Source organism: Pantherophis guttatus, chromosome 1 (assembly GCF_059756535.1).
Source record: "Pantherophis guttatus breed Tessera chromosome 1, ASM5975653v1, whole genome shotgun sequence".
Lineage (NCBI taxonomy): Eukaryota > Metazoa > Chordata > Lepidosauria > Squamata > Colubridae > Pantherophis > Pantherophis guttatus.
In genome coordinates this window covers 168,689,665-168,708,826 of record NC_142063.1, presented here as the reverse complement: position 1 = coordinate 168,708,826, position 19,162 = coordinate 168,689,665, and the positions used below count along the sequence as shown (strand labels likewise).

The 19,162-nt window shown below is 36.7% G+C and overlaps 2 protein-coding genes across 7 annotated transcripts in view; one reads left to right on the top strand and one right to left on the bottom strand.

The window, feature by feature from the left end:
- The window catches only part of SGO2 (shugoshin 2), a 27,990-nt gene extending 17,485 nt beyond the window's left edge, over positions 1-10,505 (bottom strand). The window contains exons 1-4 of one of the 4 annotated variants that reach the window (XM_087882133.1): positions 10,383-10,455; positions 5,949-6,116; positions 2,048-2,223; positions 1,279-1,356 (exon numbers count right to left, since the gene is read on the bottom strand). In XM_087882133.1, the coding sequence (XP_087738259.1) occupies positions 1,279-1,356; positions 2,048-2,223; positions 5,949-6,078 (384 nt within the window). In that variant the 5' untranslated portion in view covers positions 6,079-6,116; positions 10,383-10,455. Of the gene's footprint in view, positions 1-1,278; positions 1,357-2,047; positions 2,224-5,948; positions 6,117-10,382 lie in introns of those variants that run through there. The other 3 variants (XM_034430407.2, XM_034430397.2, XM_034430414.2) reach the window with 3 other exon arrangements.
- KCTD18 (potassium channel tetramerization domain containing 18) lies at positions 9,874-19,162 on the top strand. 3 transcript variants are annotated; one of them, XM_034430436.3, is made up of 8 exons: positions 10,262-10,373; positions 11,406-11,609; positions 12,228-12,431; positions 13,426-13,637; positions 14,033-14,226; positions 15,308-15,402; positions 16,794-16,896; positions 18,168-19,162. In XM_034430436.3, the coding sequence occupies exons 3-8, from the start codon at positions 12,275-12,277 to the stop codon at positions 18,712-18,714; spliced, it is 1,308 nt and encodes a 435-aa protein (XP_034286327.1). In that variant the 5' UTR covers positions 10,262-10,373; positions 11,406-11,609; positions 12,228-12,274; the 3' UTR covers positions 18,715-19,162. The 3 variants fall into 3 exon arrangements, with proteins under 3 accessions (XP_034286338.1, XP_034286327.1, XP_034286346.1); XM_034430447.3 differs by lacking the exon at positions 11,406-11,609 and having other exon boundaries at positions 9,874-10,373; XM_034430455.3 differs by lacking the exon at positions 11,406-11,609 and having other exon boundaries at positions 10,363-10,534.

The following is a 19,162-nucleotide window of genomic DNA, read 5'->3' as shown; positions in this document are numbered from 1 at the left end:
TCTGAGATTTAGTGTGTTTCTGTAGTGTTTCACTCTAACTACACAAACACACAAAATCTCACAAAGCTGTATGTGGAATTTTGTGTGTGTAAAGTGTGCAAGTTGGTTTTTTGGTGGCTGTGTGAGGTTCCTGCTTGTTGCAGGGGCCATTTTGGGTCTAGCACAGCTGCTTTTACATTGTGGGTGAGCCAGTTGTGTTGTGTTGTGTTGTGTTGTGTGTGTGTAAAGTATGAAAGTTGGTTTTTTGGGTTTTTTGTGGCTGTGTGAGGTTCCTCCTTGTTGCAGGGGCCATTTTGGGTCTAGCACAGCTGCTTTTACATTGTGGGTGAGCCAGTTGTGTTGTGTTGTGTTTTATAGGTTAAAAAAGGGCAAAGAAGTGACATTGACTTGGCCACGCCCACCCAGTCACCTTACCACCAAGCCATGCCCGCTAATTAAGCCACGCCCACAGAACCGGTAGCAAAAAATTTTAGATTTCACCCCTGCTGCAGACGTATGCCACCTGCAGCCCAGTTGCATATAGGTCACAGCCTGGTAGTGGACCATGGCCCAGGGGTTGGTGACCCCTGGATTAGGAAATATAAAGCACACAACATACTCATATGCACAGTGCTTATCTATAAAAATGCTTATTTTACCAAAACATAGATCAAAATAGAGGTCATGTGTACACATCGTACACTTATAACAGAAACTTCATTTTGAAGTATTAAAATATTTAATTCATATATATTATTTTATAAATAATTTTATATTAAAACATACTATTTTGCACTACTGCACCCTCCAGAAAAAAGGATAGCACCATCTCTCCTACAGTTCTGGAAAGCTTTGAAAACCTGGCTTCGATCCCAGGCCTGGGGTTGATGTTTCTTATTTGTTTAATGGCCCTTCTTTTGTTATATGGATTTTACTACTAAAATAGAGCGTGTTAATCTGGGCTGTTTCTGTTGATTTAATGTTTTTAATTGTTTTTAGGTCTCTTTTATTTTTGTGCACTTTCCAAGTCGAGATGGAGAATCAATGAATTTAAATAAATAATAAATAATATATATAGATCTGAACTGACGTCTATATACATATTTCAGGTGGATAGAATCCTGGTAATTTTTTATTACACTTTTTTCTTGTATTTTCACCATATCTCAGAGTAATGTCTAAAAATATCTGGAAAAAAATTAAAACTAAGATTTGTAATGATGAGTTACACGCATAGATGTAATAGCGATCCTGCTTAAGTCTGTGATATATGATAATAGTCATACAGCTGGCACATACCTCAGAAAAGGTGCTTAATTCAAGTGCAGTTAAAATTTTATTATTCATGAATGCTTGAATTTCTTTCAGAGTTTTGCTCTGTGTATTAAAATAATTAAATAAATAAATAAATAAATAAATAAATAAACATACACATATTATATATAATATGTTGTTATTTATACAGCCAAAGTAAGAAAGAAAAAAGGTGGATTAATATTTTTTTCTTAATGTTAAGACAAAGAAAGAGGCAGTATTGAAACATATTTGATCTAGGAAAGCATAATAAATCTATATTCATAGAGCCATAGAGGTTCACTGGTGATTTTGAGGCAGGGAAAAAAAGAGATAACACAGTTCAGGGAAAAGAGAAAGAAACTCAAAATAACCTTCCTCTGATTCTATTTGATATAAGAGGAGATAGAGGAAAACTCTGGAAGACTTTGAAAATTCTGTAATTACAACCTAAAATAATTAAATAGCTTTCCTATAATTCTTGTGTTGTGTATCCCTGACTTAACCTATCTTGAAGGGCTGACAAAGAATGAATATAATGTATGCCACCTTCAGCTTCTATACAAAAGACAATACAAATCTAATAATTAAATAAATCCAACAGATCAGATTCTGAGGACATTCAAGGAATTGCAAAGAAAAATTAATTGCCCCTTGAACATTTTACTGATATAAGCTGTTCCATTAATAGGAAGAAATAATTGGGTATTTTCTGTTATTTTTATTTTCCTAAGCAGTGAATCAAAAATCACACCATTTATTTTTTAGAATGTACCAGATAACTTAGCTTTCGGCGAAGTAAGATATTCTGCAATTTCAACCCATCCAATTCTTTTTGTAATAACAACTTTTCACTTTTCAGCCACCGAGAATTTTCTTTTTCTGTACTAAGGGCCATGGCCAATGCCTTATTATTACATTTCAAAGAATTTTTAAAAAGTGAGGAGTTGCCTGAATAAAATGAAAAGAAAAAATAAGGGCATGTTCATACTGCTACTGATCCATAAATCTTCAGAAGTAGTTTGAATGATAATAACATAACCATATTTTTTTCTAAACTTACTATACTGTCATATTGCTGGAGAGTAGAATACCAAAGTGGGAAATATTAAATAGTCTGACTTTACAGCCTAGGAAACCAAAATGAAGCCAGAGAATGACTTATCAGTCAATGACTTTCTGCAATCAAATTATTTTTTCACAGCTAAAGCAGCCTTCTAACAACCAAAACAATGCATGGATATCACCAGATGGTGTGCACACTAATCAAACTGACTACAATATATTATTGGTAGAAGCAAATGGAAGAACCCAGTTATAATAGCAAAGATATAGCCAGGGGCTGACTGTGGAACAGATCACAAATAACTCATATGAGTTCTAAGTTAAGCTAAAGTAGAAGAACAAAACTAATCAACGTTCATAGTACGATCTTGAGTATATCCCATCATTTTCAAAGAGTACATGAGGAATTGCATTGAAATCCTGAACCTCACTGATAGGGAATCAGGGGAACTGTAGAATGAAATTGAAGTTGTTGTTAAGAATGAATGTTGAACTTACAAAAAATGATGAAACAGAAGAAAGAATTGGATGTTAGAATAGATTACAGAAATTGCCAAAATAAAAGAAACTAAAGCCAAGAAAGAAATATCTCATGGAAGAATAAAGAATTTTAGGAAGCTGTTATATAAAAAAAGAAATATTACAATAACATGTGTAAAGACAGTGAAGATAGAAAAAGACCAAAAGATGTCCTAATTCAGGAGATCCAATCCTAAATTGGTACACTAAAGGATACAAGTTCATAGATATCATCTATTGTGAAACAGACTGGTTGCAAATCAACAAAGGAATGGGATAAGGCTGTATATTTATTTATTCAACATATATGATGAATATATATTGAGGGAAGTTAGATTGGAAGAAGATGATTGTGGTTTTAAAACTGGGGTAAGAAAAATCTGTGCTATGTTGATTTCACTATTATGATAGTTGAAAATGCAAATTATTTGGGATTTCTAATATTGAAAGACACAGAGTACAATAAAATATAGGACTACATTTAGTACAATGAAGATATTGAAGTGATATGCTGGTCTATGACTATAATAAAGATTTGATTTGATATTGAAGTGAGTCTTTTAAAAGATTATGAGTATTAAGATCAACTATCAACAGTAAGGGAACCACAATCAATAAATATACTGCATATTAGTATTTGATAGAGTAATTATAAAAGACTTAGAAAAGAATTGGATCCATAAAAATTAGAATTGTGCAGGCAATGATTTTCCTTATGACTCTTTATAGAAGTTAAAGTAGGGTGAATACCATGGATAAAAAACAAAACAAATGGATCACTGAACAAATTAATTCAGAGTTCTCATAAAAGGCATATATCCTGGAGCACCTGGGAACTACCAGAGGACTGGAAAAGAGCTGATATGGTTCACATTTTCAAAAAAGGAAAAAAAACCAGACCCAGGAAACTACAGACCAATCAGCATGGGAAGATACTGGAAAAGATAATAAAAAACAGATCTATGAACATTTAGAAACAAATGAAGTTATAACTAGAATCCAGCATGAGTTTGTTAAAAACAGATCATGCCAAACCAATCTTATTTCATTCTTTGGCAAAGTAACTAAATTAGTAGACCAGTGAAATGCTGTGGACATGGTATACTTAAGTAAGGCATTCAAAAAAGTAGTCCACAACCTACTTCTTGGTAAGCTAGAAAAATGTGGGATAGACAGCATCACCACCAGATGGATTTGTAACTGGCTGACAAACTGGCTACTCAAGAAGTAGTCCTTAAGGGTACTACATCTACATGGAGGGAAGTAAGCAGTGAGATACCGTCTTAGACCCAGTTCTTTCCAATATCTTCATAATTATTTAGATGAGGGAATAAAAGAAGAACTCATCAAATCTGCCGATGACCCTAAATTGGCAGGAATAGCCAACACCCTAGAAGACAAGCTCAGGATCCAAAAAGATCTTGACAGACTTGAACAATGGACCCTATCCAACAACATGAAATGTAATGTGGAGATAAGCAAGATTTTACACCTAGGCAGGAAAAGTCAAAGATACAAGTACAGATTAGGTGAAACCTGGCTCAAAAACAATACCTATGAGAGGGACCTTGGAGTCCTAGTACATGATCACTTAAACATGAGTCAGCAGTGTGTGGTAGCAGCTAAAAAAGCTAATACAATCCTTGGTTGTATAAACAGAGGCATGGAATCAAAATCATGTGCGCAAATTCAAGTAGTGCTTCGCTCCCACACTTCTTCCGGCCCTTGTTGGTGCTCCGCGCACCTCGGTCTCTCAGGGAATGCTTGACTTCTTCTCAGCCCCAAGACATTGGCTGGCCCATGAGGTGAAAGAGAGAGAGAATCAGAGAGAATCAGAATGAGACACAGAGAGAAAGAGACAAAGAATGAGAGAGAGAATGAGAGAGAGACAGAAAGAGAGAGAATCAGAATGAGACAGAGAGAGAAAGAGACAAAGAATGAAAGAGAGAGAAAGAAAGACAGAATGAAAGAGAATGAGATGGAGAAAGCGACAGAGAGAATGAGAGAGAGACAAAGAGAGAATGAAAGAGAGAATCAGAGAATCAGAGAGAGAATGAGAGAGAGAGAGACAAAATGAAAGAATCAGAGAGAGAGAATCAGAATGAGAGACAGAGGGGGGAGAGAGAGGGGGGGAGAGAGAGGAAAGAGAATGAGAGAGTGGGGGAGAGAGAAAGGGGGAGAGAGAGGAAAGAGAGAATGAGAGAGTGGGGGAGAGAGAAAGGGGGGAGAGAAAGAGAGAGAGAGTGGGGGGAGAGAGAAAGGGGGGAGAAAGAATGAGAGAGAAAGAGTGGGAGAGAGAAAGAGAGAGGGAATGAGAGAGAAAGAGAGAATGAGAAAGAGTGGGGGAGAGAGAAAGAGAGAGGGGAAGAGAAAGAGAAAAGAGAATGAGATGGGGGAGAGAGAGAGGGAGGGGGAGAGAGAGAGAAAGAGTGGGAGAGAGAGAGAGAGGGGGGGGAGGGAGGGAGGGAGAATGAGAGAGAGAGAGGAGGGAGAGTGCCTGAAGGACCCCATCCCGTTACTGGGAGTCCAGGTGCTTCAGCAAACGGCATGCTGGATTCATATTAGTGGTCCACGAAATTTAAAATTATGAACTTGGTGGTCCCTGAGGTCCAAAAGGTTGTGGACCCCTGGACTAGAAGACCTCCAAGGTCCCTTCCAGCTCCATTCTGATTGAATTGATTGAAATGACTAGGCACACATTACCATGTTTTGGACGCATTGTGTAAATAACTCATTCTCTGGAGGTCTGTAATGTTGGAAAAAAATGAAAAGGGAAAAAAGGGAAATCAGAAGTAAGATGGGTAGACTCCATTACGGTGGCAAAGGGAGCACTGATGGAAGACTTGAAGAGCAAAAGTTTGTGGACAGATCATCTTGGAGAAAACTATATGGTTGCTAACAGCCAACATTGACTTGATGGCACATAATCAAGACAATGTGATAGGTCCAACATTCCATTAGCTCTTAGTCTTGTTTTTAGCTTATTTTGCCTAAATATGTTTTGGTAACTATATACAGATATACTGCAGAAATTCAAACATTTATTTTTGCCAAGTATGAGCCTGATTACTTATAATTTAATTAGCACTTACTAATTATCTTGGTTTTGACTTTAAATGCAAGAGAAGCATTCAGCTTTGTAACTTTTAGAGCTCCATTCTTCTTCTCCATCAGACGTTTTTTAATACCTCCAATGGTAAAAAGGGAAGATGTTTCAGGCATTACAGCAATTTCTCTCTTTAGTTTATTACACTGAAGACCTAGCAATAGATAGCATAAATATATATATATATATATTAAAATTTGCATTTAAAAATATTTTGAAGTGTGTAGTGTGAGTTACAGAACAAATTCCTTGTATGCCTAATCACACCTGGCCATACAAAGTATTTTATTCTATTTATCTCTATTATTCTGTCCAAATATATTCATGTTTCTAAATATAATGATAATCACACCCCTAAGATCACCTTAAAAATTCAATCCAGTCATCCAATTTAAATGCATACTGTACTGAAAAAGTAAGTTCTTTAACAAAATTGTAAGATTTTCTATTTTAAAAAAAGATCAACATTGTCAAATCTCTCTATAGCTCAGAGCACAGAAATTATCTATGACGTTAGATAACATTTCTGTCTTTTCAGTTAAAATTTACATTGGCTTCAGTACATTTTGACAAACCAGTATTCTCTCTTGATCACGTTATTGGCATTACCAGAACAATTGTTTCTAGTCTAAAATTCAAATTATTTTATACCAGTTCCTGGAAAAAGTAGTTTTTCTTATTTAAGCCAAGATTCCAAGACATTACTCAAATGTATTGTACATGGTGGAAAATGTAGTACTCTATCCTCTAGATCATTAGCCAGTACTTAATACCAGCCATGTTAGTGAGCAGACTTTGACTATTTGTTTACTTGAAAATACCCACACAAGACCTCTTTTGCCTGACTTCCAGTTTGATGTCGTGATGAGATCGGATGTAAGGAGTGGGGCTCCGCAAACTCACATCAAATCCTCCTCATGGGGGGGGGGGGCAAGGGGCTAAAGTCACCCTGTAGGGGTGACGAAGAAAGGAGGGGCACCCTGCAGGTCATGGAGAGCAACGGCTCTCCAGAGGGACCCAGGGATTCCCTCCCATCCAACGACGAAAAGGAGAGGCAGCCATTATGGCTGCCGGGAAGCTGGGGCAGCCGAAGAAACAAAGAATGTGCTGGAGTGGTGTAGATGAACAGTGATCAGAACTAGGTGAGGTGATTCTCTTTTTACCTAGCACCTAACTCCAAAGAAAATAAACCCTGGAAAAGAGACTCTTTGAAATGCTTGTTTAAGTGGTGAATAATTAGAGAGAAAAATTACAGACCTGAAAGAAAAGGAATTAAAAGGAGAGTGCAAAATCTTTAAAATATAGAAAGATTGAAGTTTCAAAGTTTATTGGCAATATTTTGGTAAGGCATTTTAAAATGCTGGAATTATTCATCTGAATATTGACTATTTGCAAAAACTGAAATAAATATTTGCTAGATTTTGTGCAATGTTGAACTTTAAGCTGAAGGCATCATATTTTAAATGGAATATATTCTAAACTCCTACAACCTTGGAAAGTACTGATAAGACAAAAGAAAAAAAAGTGGAAATAAATAACATCTGGAGGACTGCTGTGCTATCTACTGTTCTATATTTGTCTACTCCATGGTTATGGAGGTTTTAACTGTGAGACTATGAAAGGCATTTAAAGAAAGCGACTTTTAAATGCCAGGATCTATGACTGAACTTACAGAGAGGACTTAAGGAGACATTTGGAAATCTTTCTGGATTACCTAAATGGAACTAATTGACTAACTGTGGGACACAAAGAGCTATAACTATTGCATTCCCCTGAAGAGCAACGCTAGGATTGAGCAAATGGTTTCTAAACTGGCTTTCTGAGCTAATAGACAATTGAGACTTTGGGGCGGTGACAGATAACTGACAGTCTATTGAGCAATATTTGGACCTATCAAAATAAGACAAGATGTTGCATCAGGGAGAGATGACTGGATTTCAAAAAGAAATGATGCTGATGCTTCAAAGTACTTATATGTTGATAAATAACCAGAGGGAGATAAAAGACTTAATGCATGACATTGTGGGAAAATCAGAAAATGTTCAACAAGGGACAATGAATAAAGATCATAAAACACAGGAAATAAGAGGAGATAATAGAAAGACCAGAGGAAAAGGCAGAATAGATAAATCAACGAATAAAACAAGAAGAGGACAATAAAGACATGAATCAAATAAGGGACAATATATACACTGCTCAAAAAATTAAAGGGAACACAAGCAGAAGACATCCGAGATCTGAATGAATGAAATAGCCTTATTAAATTCTTTGTTTGTTACATAGAGTAGTTTTGTGTTCCCTTTAGTTGTTTGAGCAGTGTATAAACTACTGTATGTAAAGAACAATGTATTTAATAAGACTATTTCATTCATTCAGATCTCGGATGTCTTCTGCTTGTGTTCCCTTTATTTTTTTGAGCAGTATATTAAGAGATCAAAAAATGGGATTGGATAAAAAGGTTGTCAGATGCTTGACAACTGACTCATGTTTATGACATTTGCAGTATCCTAGGGTCATGTAATCCCCTTTTGCAACTTTTGACAAGCAAAGTCAGTAGGGAAGTCACATTCACTTAACAACCATGTTACTAATTTAACAACTAGTGACTCACTGCAAGCAAGGTCGTAAAATGAGGCAAAATTAATCTAAAAATTGTATCACAAAGCAACATTAATTTTGAGCTCAATTGTGGTTGTAAGTTGAGGACTACCTGTACTCGTTATACTCTGCAAAGATATCTACAGCATGTCAGGGTTGCTGTAGCCCTTGTCATTCTCAGTGTTCCTGTTTGGCAGGTAATGGATTGCCTGTGGTAGGAGAGGAATGTCTGCTGCATTCTGATTGGCACAAGGAACATACTGTCTCTGCAGGGCATCCCAGAAGGTTTGTCTGCATTAACAAGGGCTCAGATAATTCCCCAAATTAAATTACATAGACTCTCTCCCATCTTCTCAGGCGCCATAAAAGGCTCCTATGGGTGCAGCTAAATATTACAATGTATTTTCCTTCCATCTTCAGGACAGGAAAAAAGCACACGGAACCTATGTAGCTAACTCTTATTCTGGTTTTCTAAGAAGGAACTAGCCTCTTCACTTATCTATCTTGGGTAGTACCATAATGCAAGTTTATTTCAATGGTTATTATTGAAATAAATAAGATTTGTCTTTCATTCAAGAGCTCAAGGCAAAGCACCCAATGGTCCCTCCACCTGTTTTTCCCCACAACACTGTGAGATAGGTTAGGATAAAAGAAAGTGACTGGAGCTTGAAAGGGAAATCTCTGCATTAGAGAGGATTTTTGAGCTGCTCTGAATTGTCTATGCTTTCAGAAGGCTCTTGGTTTCCTAACTTAATGGCTTTTTTCTGAGAAAAAAAAATCTTGAAAAATTACAAATGGAGGCACAAATGTTTGGACCCATGAATGATAAAAGCCTCAGCTGGAAACATTGTTATCATTTGCATTCTTTTTCCACATGAGAATTAATTTCTACTTCTGAACTTTAGCATTCAGATCACATTCTGGGAGTCACGACTCAAATTAAATGCCTTTACGGATTTTCCCCTTATTTATTAAAAACCACAAATAGATAATGGGAATAATCAAAACCTTCAAGCCCTATCCTTACTTAAGCAAACTGCAATATGTGCATTGGATAAAGTACATTTAATCTTCTGAATTCTAGAAAAAAATATGCCGTGGTGTTTGCCTATGTGCACAAATCTTGTTAGGGAGCAGAAAACAAGTGGGAAAAATGCTTTTATATTAAGAAGAGAGGAAGAAAATGATTCTGACCACTGACAGGAAAAAAAAAAAGGAGAGCCATAACACGTTATAATTTCTCACTCGGGACACTTCAATAAATTTATGCTTGCTTGCTTTATGTGTGCTTTTTTTTAAAAAAAAAGCTCGTAACTTCGACGCTCTCCAATTTAAGGCGGCGCTCAACGCCAGAACCGTTTAACTGCAGCCACGCAAGAGCGCGAGCGTTGCGAGGCCTCAGGCGCGCGCTGGCATTCAGCACCTAAACGCTACGAGCAACGCTGGCGCGCGTGGACCCGAGCTTGGACCCGCTCGATCATAAAGTGCGGTGGAAGAGCGATCGATGGGCAGCTGGGGCTCTAGGGGAACTCGCTCGGCTAGTGTCTTCCATGACGGGGGAGCCTTTTTCCAAGTGGTTTCTTGTTTTGTCGTCCGGTTGCATCCATGGGGCTTGTTAATCCGGGGGCTGCTTTAAGAACGGGTGCTTCCCCTTGCCCCCCCCCCCAAATCCAGCCCGCGCGTGACTCCTCTTCCGCCTCCGTCCTTTCCGCCGGATTTGGAAATGGAAGCGGCAGAGACGGTAGCGCGAGAGGAAGGCGGGGTTTCGAGTGCCAGTCCCGAAAATTTCTGGGCGGAACCTCGGACTAGGAAGGTAACGGACCTCACGAGCGGAGCGTTTCCTGGGGCTTCTTCCTTGGCCTCGCCTCCCTCGGATCCCCTTATCCCGTTACAGCGAAGCCCTTGTGCTCAATGCTTCCTCCTCCTCCTCCTCCTCCAGTCGCTGCTGTTTTCAGGCTGCAGAAGAAGGAAGAGGTCTGGCTTGGGTTTCTTCCCTCCCTTCTTCCTGCCCGGATGCTGCGTGTTCCTCCCTGCCCTTGGCAATTTACATAATTTCTTATTAAAGAGGAGGCAGATTGACTGATTTAGCAGGGGAGCAGGATTCCTTCAAATAAGATTGCAAAAATCTAGCCAACCGCCGGATGGCAGCTAAGAAGCAGTAAAATTGTAACCCCTTGCTGGCTTCTCGGAGCTGTCCACATTTTTACACATCAGTTCTGATAGTTTTGTTCCCAGGAATAGCTGCACTTACTTTATGTGATGGTGATACCTAGCAGGCTTTTAAGGAATTTTGGCAGCCGATCTGTAAACTGACTGGATTCTTCCCAACAGTAGAAAAGCTGTTGTCTTCCAACTGTTCCATACATCAGCTCTGTACTCTTTGGACTCTCTGGACTATTGGACATGGTTAATGTAAAGAATCCAGCTTGCCTGGCCAATATCCATACTTCAAATTGTACATCATGGTCATTTGTCATTGCTTGTTCCAAATTCCCTCTTGCATCTTAGAAAGGAGAGAAACACTAATCGCTGGGTCTAGGAAAGAATCTGCTGCTCAGTTTGGACCTAATTTGTATCAGAAACATTAATGACATGGCAAAGCTCTCTAGGAGAGAAAGCTTATTTGGACAATTTCATTGGACCTAGATATTCTATTCCATTTCTAGTCCTCTTGTGTTTTCTCATGGCACAGTGGGAAAAGGAATAGGAAGTACTGTACTCATCAAGATGTTTTATTATTATTTGCTAAAACAATATTTTATAAACCAGACTGTTTTTATGGATTCAGTATATTTGTCTAGAAAAGTCATAGCGCATGTGCATTTATTTGATTTATAACCCACAGTTGCACAGCAGCTCAAGGTGATATACAAAGTGACTGGCTCCTATTTTCCCCCACAATGGCAATCCTACAAGGTCTCCATAGCTTGGATAATCTCTTCTGAAAGGAGGTTCTAATAACATATGTTACTCTTGGCATTTAGCATTTTGATGAAAAGTATATACTTTATGCTATGGTTCACCATTTTACTATGCCTATTTTATTCAGGTAAGCAAATATTCACGGCATTTCAGTCTAAAATTGTAGCTGTTCAGTATTTAGAATTGCATATTGGGGCATTACTTCACACGTTTCTCCCAGAGTATATTGGACAAAGGAAGAAATGCCTGAGGAACATGGTCTGCTCTGGCTCCAAATAGGCCTTTCCTAGTTTGGAACATTACTTTCCCAACATACAGTAGTTCTACTAAAGTAATCAAGTTTCTTGGGATTAATGTTAAATAAGAATAGTTGGATTTTCAGTTATTGATATAATTTGCTTTCACTGTAGCGGTTGAGAAAAAGCCACCTAGAAACAAGGTATTTGTAAATTACCTAATGTTGGTAAGAACTGCAATTCAAACATTCCAGCCACCATGACTGAGGAATGAGAATTATAGCAATTGAATCTTAAGAATGCTTGGTTAGAAGTGTGACCTACATATGCGTTCTCATGATGGTATGGATCTTCAGCATTTAAAAGATTTCTACTAATTGTCCAAAGGATTGAGCTGAAAAATCAGCACAAAAGTTAAGTCATTTAGCTATTATTTTTGAGTGATAATGCTACCAAAATGCTAATTTTCTTAATCTCCTAAATTAAATTATATATAAAATTTATTTCAGGTGTCAAAATACATAATCTAATCAACAATATTAACTGACAGCAAGTGATGGATGACAGCAAGTCTGAAACAATGGTAGATATTATTCAACTTAATGTTGGAGGCTTTATGTATACAGCTAGACGTGAATCTTTATGCCGTTTTAAGGATTCAATGTTAGCAGCTATGTTCAGTGGAAGATTTCCTTTAAAAATGGATAATTCAGGTAAAAAGCTTCTTAAATTATAACTGTTTATGTTAACACCTGAAAAGGTGAACAAATGCATTTCAGTGTTAAGATAACTTGGTTGTAGGCTTCTTTGCATTATTTTTTCCTTTGAGCTTGACTACCACCTCTTGATTTCTTCCTTCTGCATCAGTTCACTCTTATGTACAGCCCTCATTCTGCAGATGTATCATTTCATTCTATATAGAAACAAGTGTCCTGAGTTAAAGCCCAATGCACAGTTGGGGATGTGATTAGAGTTGAAGGAAATGTTTCATCAGTTTTTTGTTAGTATTTAATGGGTCAGATTTTGGAACATTTTGTGGCTTCAAGGCCAAATACAAGCTCCTGAAAGCTTCATATATGGCCCAAAGCCTCCCAAAGTACCATCAAGCTAATTTGTAATGGAACAGAAGAGTAAATTTACTGCATATTAGGGAATAAAACTAAGCTTCATGTTTAATTAAATGGGAATGAATCATTATCCAATTTCCTCTTTGTTTGCTTTTTGATGTGGAGCCTCTAGCATGCCATTAAATAGCCAAATATGGTCCTCAGACTAAAAAATTTTTTATACTTTTAGTCTAGAGGAAAGAAATATTTTTTTTTAAAGTAAACCCTCTTAAGCAAATATGATATAAAGAGTCCTTGGTCAAGGACAGTTCAACCCTGAGCTACATATATTCTCTTCTATAAATATGATATGATGTTGGAAAATATAATTTCTAAATAGGTGTTCAAATTTGACAGAGTTATACAATGCTCTCTATATAAACAGTAGTAAACTAGAATGGCTTATGCTACAAAGTAACCCTACCTGATTTGGCTTCTATTAATCTAGTACAATGTGTTGAACTATGTCCAACTTGGTTAATACAAATTAAAAGTTTAATTGTATTTTCTTCTTCGTTAACACAGATTTACTGTGCAATATAATATGCTACAGTAATGGAGGTATACAATGTATGTGTATATTTTTTGTATCTGTTTTCAGGAGCATGCCTTATTGATCGTGATGGCAATCTTTTTAAATACCTCTTAAATTATCTTCATGGAGAAGTTTGGATTCCTGAAAATGAGGAAACACGAATTGCATTACAAGAAGAAGCTGATTATTTTGGCATTCCTTACCCTTACAGTCTTGTTGACCACCTAGCTAATGAAATGGAGACATATTGTTTTAGAACAAATGTAGAACTTAAGAAGGTCAGAATTTTCCTATGTTCTTAAATTATTCTGCAGTATATACTCAACATTTGATAAAGGACAAGTAATGCATATTTCTCAGCTGGAAAATAACTTTTACCCTTTTATTTGGGCTTATTCCACAAACTACTTTGTCTAGGAAGGGCTGGCAGTGAAAAACTTTTTTTAAAAAGTTAGCCACATTTAGCAAATGTTGGCTACATATAATAAATACTTAAAATATTGTTAAGCTGTTTTTCAGAGTAGAAGTTGTAAGACTACAGATATATGGGTATTTACCATTGGCAAAATACTATGAATATTTTGGATATTTTTTAATAACTCTAATTATGTAAACTATATTAAATAACCAGATTGTTTGATTGAATATATGTGTTGGTATCCTTCTTTTCTAGGCACTTGTAGGTTTTTGTGACTCTTATGGCTTAATATGCACTAAACCAACAGTTTGGGTCTTGCATTACCTCAACACTTCTGGTGCCAGCTGTGAGAGTAGAATAATTGGTATATATGGTACAAAAGCAGATGGAATAACTGCAGTTGAAAAGGAACTAGGAGGACGAATAAATAGTAAAAATATTTACAAAAGGTGAGATGTTTCTCAGCCAGGTGATTATATATTAAGATTATAAATGAATTTATATACCTCTATGCAATTTCTGTTTAAAGAAAAAAAATGGCAGATATTCTCCAGATGCTTTAGACTTCAGTATTACTCATTCGTTGTCCTTGTGAACAGTGACATATCATCATGGGACTCGTTCCTCAACAGCTACCAGGAAGTTATGTTCCTACTATTGTGCTCAACAATAGTGACAGTTTTCTAAAAATAAGCAAATCTTTCCCTGTGTCATTCCTTTTGATATTTACTTATTTACCCAAATTGGTTAAGATTGCAGTCTTATATCTAGTCATAATAATGTAGTCCCATTAAATGCAATACAATAGAAATTACTTTTGGGTAGAAGAATATACTGTCTAATTATTACTTAAAGTAACATTAAAGATTTAATATAAAACTCTCCAATTATGTTTCTATATTGGTGTGTTAACATCTGCTAGAAAATGCCTGTGGATACTCAGTTTCTCTGCTGTGGAATGTTTGAATACATCTGATACAGTTCTGAAGGATATATAGGAAAAGGAGAGCAAAAGAAAGTCTAGTTATGGAACTAGATTTCTACTGTTATGTCTGTATAGTACTATACACTGGATCTTAATTGTTATTAATAAAACTAAGCCTGGAATATTTAAACATATATTGCCCAGAAAATACAATAGATTAAACAGTAATTCACTCAAATGTAATTAATTCATTGATTTTGGGGTAGAACTAAATGTTACTCTTGTTATCCATTCAGTTTGATTGCATAAGATCTATCTATTTATCTGGATACCTAGATGGAATTATTATGCAAAAATAATTAGGCAAGTAAGAATGCTACATTGAGTCTTACAAATGTGTTACCAACGTTCAGCAATGAAGACAGTGTAATCTTGTGTTGGTGCTTGGCTGAATAAAATAGTTCACCTAAACACATAATTGTGCCTTATTGTGCTAAGTTGCTTTTTTTCAATTATTTATGATTCTTGGGTAAGAAAAAGTAACTTTAGCAAAGTTTTGTTTTTCATTTAGTAAAACAATATCTTTTCCTCCATTTTTTTACTAGAGAGGCTGGAAACAACATCCAGTACATTTGGAGTTACTATTCAGTAACAGAATTGAAGAAGATAATGGATGCGTTTGAGGCTTGGGAAGGAAGAGGTATGTGTGTGTGTGTATTTCTATATTTGAAGATGGAATTTTAAAAAAATATAATTATTTATGGTTGGGAATGGGCTGTTGAAGGTTAACAAGGGTATTTTTTCATTTATTTTTCATTCATTTTATTCATTCAGCAACATAAGAAAAAGGGAATAACTGGCTCTTAATGTAACAAAACCAGTATCTTGGGTACTATTGGGTACTATTACTCAGGCTCAAACAACCAGCTATTATTTCCCTATAGTAAAAAGGTAATCAGCAATTGTAAAATACAAGAAATACCATTTCAAATATCATATATTTGGTTCATGCTATCATGTGCTGGCATGATAGTTTAATCAGAGGTGGGTTTCAGCAGGTTCTGACCAGTTCTGGAGAACTGGTAGCAGAAATTTTGAGTAGTTTGGAGAACCGGTAGTAAAAATTCTGACTGGCCTTGCCGCCATCTATTCTCTGCCTCCCATGTCCCAGCTGATCGGGAGGAAATGGGGATTTTGCAGTAACCTTCCCCTGGATTGGGGAGGGAATGGAGATTTTACAGTATCCTTCCCCTGCCACGCCCACCAAGCCACAACCACAGAACCAGTAGTAAAAAATTTTGAAACCCACCACTGAGTTTAATATTCATTTCTGTCAGAACAAGTATTGTGAATTTTGAAAACATGCACGTTACCTCCCTAAAGAAGTCAGTTAAGTATAATAGCCATTATTTTGTTCTTTTTTTAGAAACATATTACAACTTCAGGCAATAGCCTGAAATTGAGAAAAGTAAAAAATAGTATAATATAAATTATAAAAAGGTAAAAAATATTATAAATTAGAAAATAGGAGTTGTATCCTGCAATATCTCTCTCCCTCCACATATAAACAGAACAACTACAGCAGGTTGAAAATCTTCCAAACGTTGGGAGGTATGCAGTAAAAGCAGGGGTCCCCAATTCTTGGTCCACAAGAATTGGGTCTGTGGCCCATTGGGAACTAGACCGTGGAAGTGATGAGCGAGCATGCAAAACTCCATTTGTACATGCACGGGATTAGGTTATGCACATGAAACCATCCCTTTCCCTGTCATTGCTGCCTGCTGCCGGTCCAGAGCTGGAAAGGTTAGGAGGGACCACTGAGTAAAAGGATGAGGAGAGGGAACAAGATTTCATATTTCTTTGTCAGCGACTTCACTTACATAATGCTGGATGTAGTTCAATTTTGTATGTAGAAAAAGATATTCAGAATATTGCTCTTTAATTATGGTAACACAAAGAGAAACTCTTGTAATGAAGGTATGTTTCCAGTTGCATTAACACATTCCTTATTGCATAACAGTGAATTTCATGTAGAAGTTACCAAATTTATGCCTCTTGAATATTGTGAAATGATATGTTTGAAATTACAAGGTGCCAGCTACTGGCGAGTACCACAGGAGCTGATAGAGTGTTGGACTCTTGAGGAGCATTCTTTGAAAGGAAGCCTTCAGAATATGTCTCCAGTATGTAAACGGTAGGTTTTGTGGTTCATTTGTCTGTTGTAGCCTTTAAATGGATTAAAAATTATATTTGCGCTCGAGTTTTTTTATTCAGTATAGAAGAATCATGTGTGTTACCATGCGATATGCAGTTAGTGTGTTATAAAAGGATGAGTAAACCCTCCTGCTTTCAATATGTTAAACAATATATTACAAAATACTAAGCTTGTATATCTGTTTTGAAAGTTATTAGGAAGAAATGTTTTAAACCTTGTGCAAAGGCAGCACCTGTGCATTCATTAAAATAGTGAACTTTTTTCTCATCTCCATTCAAACCGGAAATAAAGTGCTTTTCCTTTAGAGCAGGAGTGAAATGCTCCCGGTTTGGACCGGATCGCCCGATCTGGTAGCGATGGAGGCGGGTGGTTCGGAGAACCAGTAGCAAAAATCCCTGCCCCACCCACCCCCCATTGCCCAGCAGAGCTGCGCAATCATCAGAGGCTTTTTTTTTTTAATTTTTAAAAACATTTTTTCTACAACTTCTTTGGCCGAAAAAATGCTTTTAAAAGTAAAAAAAAAAGCCTCTGATGATCGTGCGGCTCAGCTGGGATCGTCAGAGGCTTTAAAAGCATTTTTTTTACAACCTGTTCAGCTGAAGAGGTTGTAAAAAAAATGGTTTAAAAAAAAAGAAAAAAAAGTTGGCCACACCCAGTCATTTTAACCCCCCCCCAACCAAGCCATGCCCACAGAACCGGTAGTAACAAATTTTACATTTCACCACTGCTTTAGAGTCACGTTTAATTAGTTCATTCACTTTGAGTAACCCATCTCAACAAGTGATTCTTGGCAGTGAACAATCTTAAATCAATCTTCAATGAAGGCAGTTCTTAAAGCAGCAGTAACTTTTTTTTTCACTCATATGGAAACTTCTTTAATGAGTAGTGGAGAGATGCTACACTCATGCTTCTTCTCCTGCTCCTTCTCCTGTCACAAAAATCCATGTTTTTCTCTTTACTATAAAATAAAGTGCAAGTCCATTTTGTAATAATAATGAATGTAAGAAAAATATACTTGGAAATATGATGAAATTATATTTGGTATTAAATAAGAATATATTTTTCTATTGTTTATGCCAAATACAAATGATTATTAGTATCAATATGTTGTCTTAGTTCCTCATCCTTGATGTTTGAAATGTCTAATATATGTGTATATATCATTTTAGGCAGATATTAGAGTAAAAATATTTTTTGCTTACGTTGAATATTTACTTCTGTCTTTACTGGACTTAATGATTTTTTTACAGACGAATAATTGGTTCTCCTGATGAGGAAGAAACTCAGCTGAATAGCAGAATAGTTCGGAAGCCAGTTCAATTCTCTGGCCCCTCAACAAGTACCCACATCAAAGTTAAGAACTCAGCTTCTTTAAAGATAGCAGCATCTTCACATGCCCAAATGGCTCTTAAGTGTCCTAGCAGAGATACTTCCTTAACAAGCAAAAAGATTTCCAGAACTCTTTATGCAAGGACCGTATCATTGACTAAAAATTCTCAGGCCTCTCTTAGAAATGCTGACCATAGGGAACTTGGCCAAATGATCCCAGAGTCTCCCTCATCCAGAAAGTTTGCAACCAGCCGGGTGATAAAACTGAAGCGGACTCCACTCTGTAATGAATTACAGACTCAGCATTCTTCATCAGTTGTGAAGAAAGTTAAACAGCAATTTCCATCTGCTGCGATTACTGCTACTTCTACATGTCACTCATTAAACTGTGAGCATTCGGGCCTTTCTCTGAGGTGCACTAGTATCAGAGATGGTCTGCAGAATAGCCAGCTGAGTGGTGATGTGTGACACTAGTCTCCAAGATCATTATTTTTTAACCACAAAAACTTTTTACCACCTGAGAGGACAAAACAATCCCAGGTGGCACAAAAATATTGGAAATAGTCAAAATGCTCTAGTAAGATGATGGATGGTAGTCAGTTGGTGTTCACTTTTGTAAGGTACATTATAAATCATGAAATAGAGATTAAATGTGGAACATTGGTCATTTTAGAATATTATTTATGCTAGATTGGGTGTGTTCCAAGGTTTTTTAATTTTTTGAAAACTTGGGCAGTTTGTTCTGGGCCTACTCAGCCTTCCATCCTTCAGAGATTGGTAAAATGAGGACCCAGATTGTTAGGGGGAATAAGTTGACTAAACCGCTTAGAGAGGACTGTAAAGCACTATGAAGTGGTATATAAATCTAAGTGCTATTGCTATAGAGAACAATAAAGTCTCTTCCTCCTGAAACTAA

Coding starts and splice junctions, on each gene's coding strand:
- KCTD18 (XM_034430447.3), top strand. CDS start 12,275: ATGGATGACAGCAAGTCTGAAACAATGGTAGATATTATTCAACTTAAT. Junction 13,638..14,032: donor CAAATGTAGAACTTAAGAAG/GTCAGAATTTTC, acceptor CTTCTTTTCTAG/GCACTTGTAGGTTTTTGTGA. Junction 14,227..15,307: donor AGTAAAAATATTTACAAAAG/GTGAGATGTTTC, acceptor TTTTTTTACTAG/AGAGGCTGGAAACAACATCC.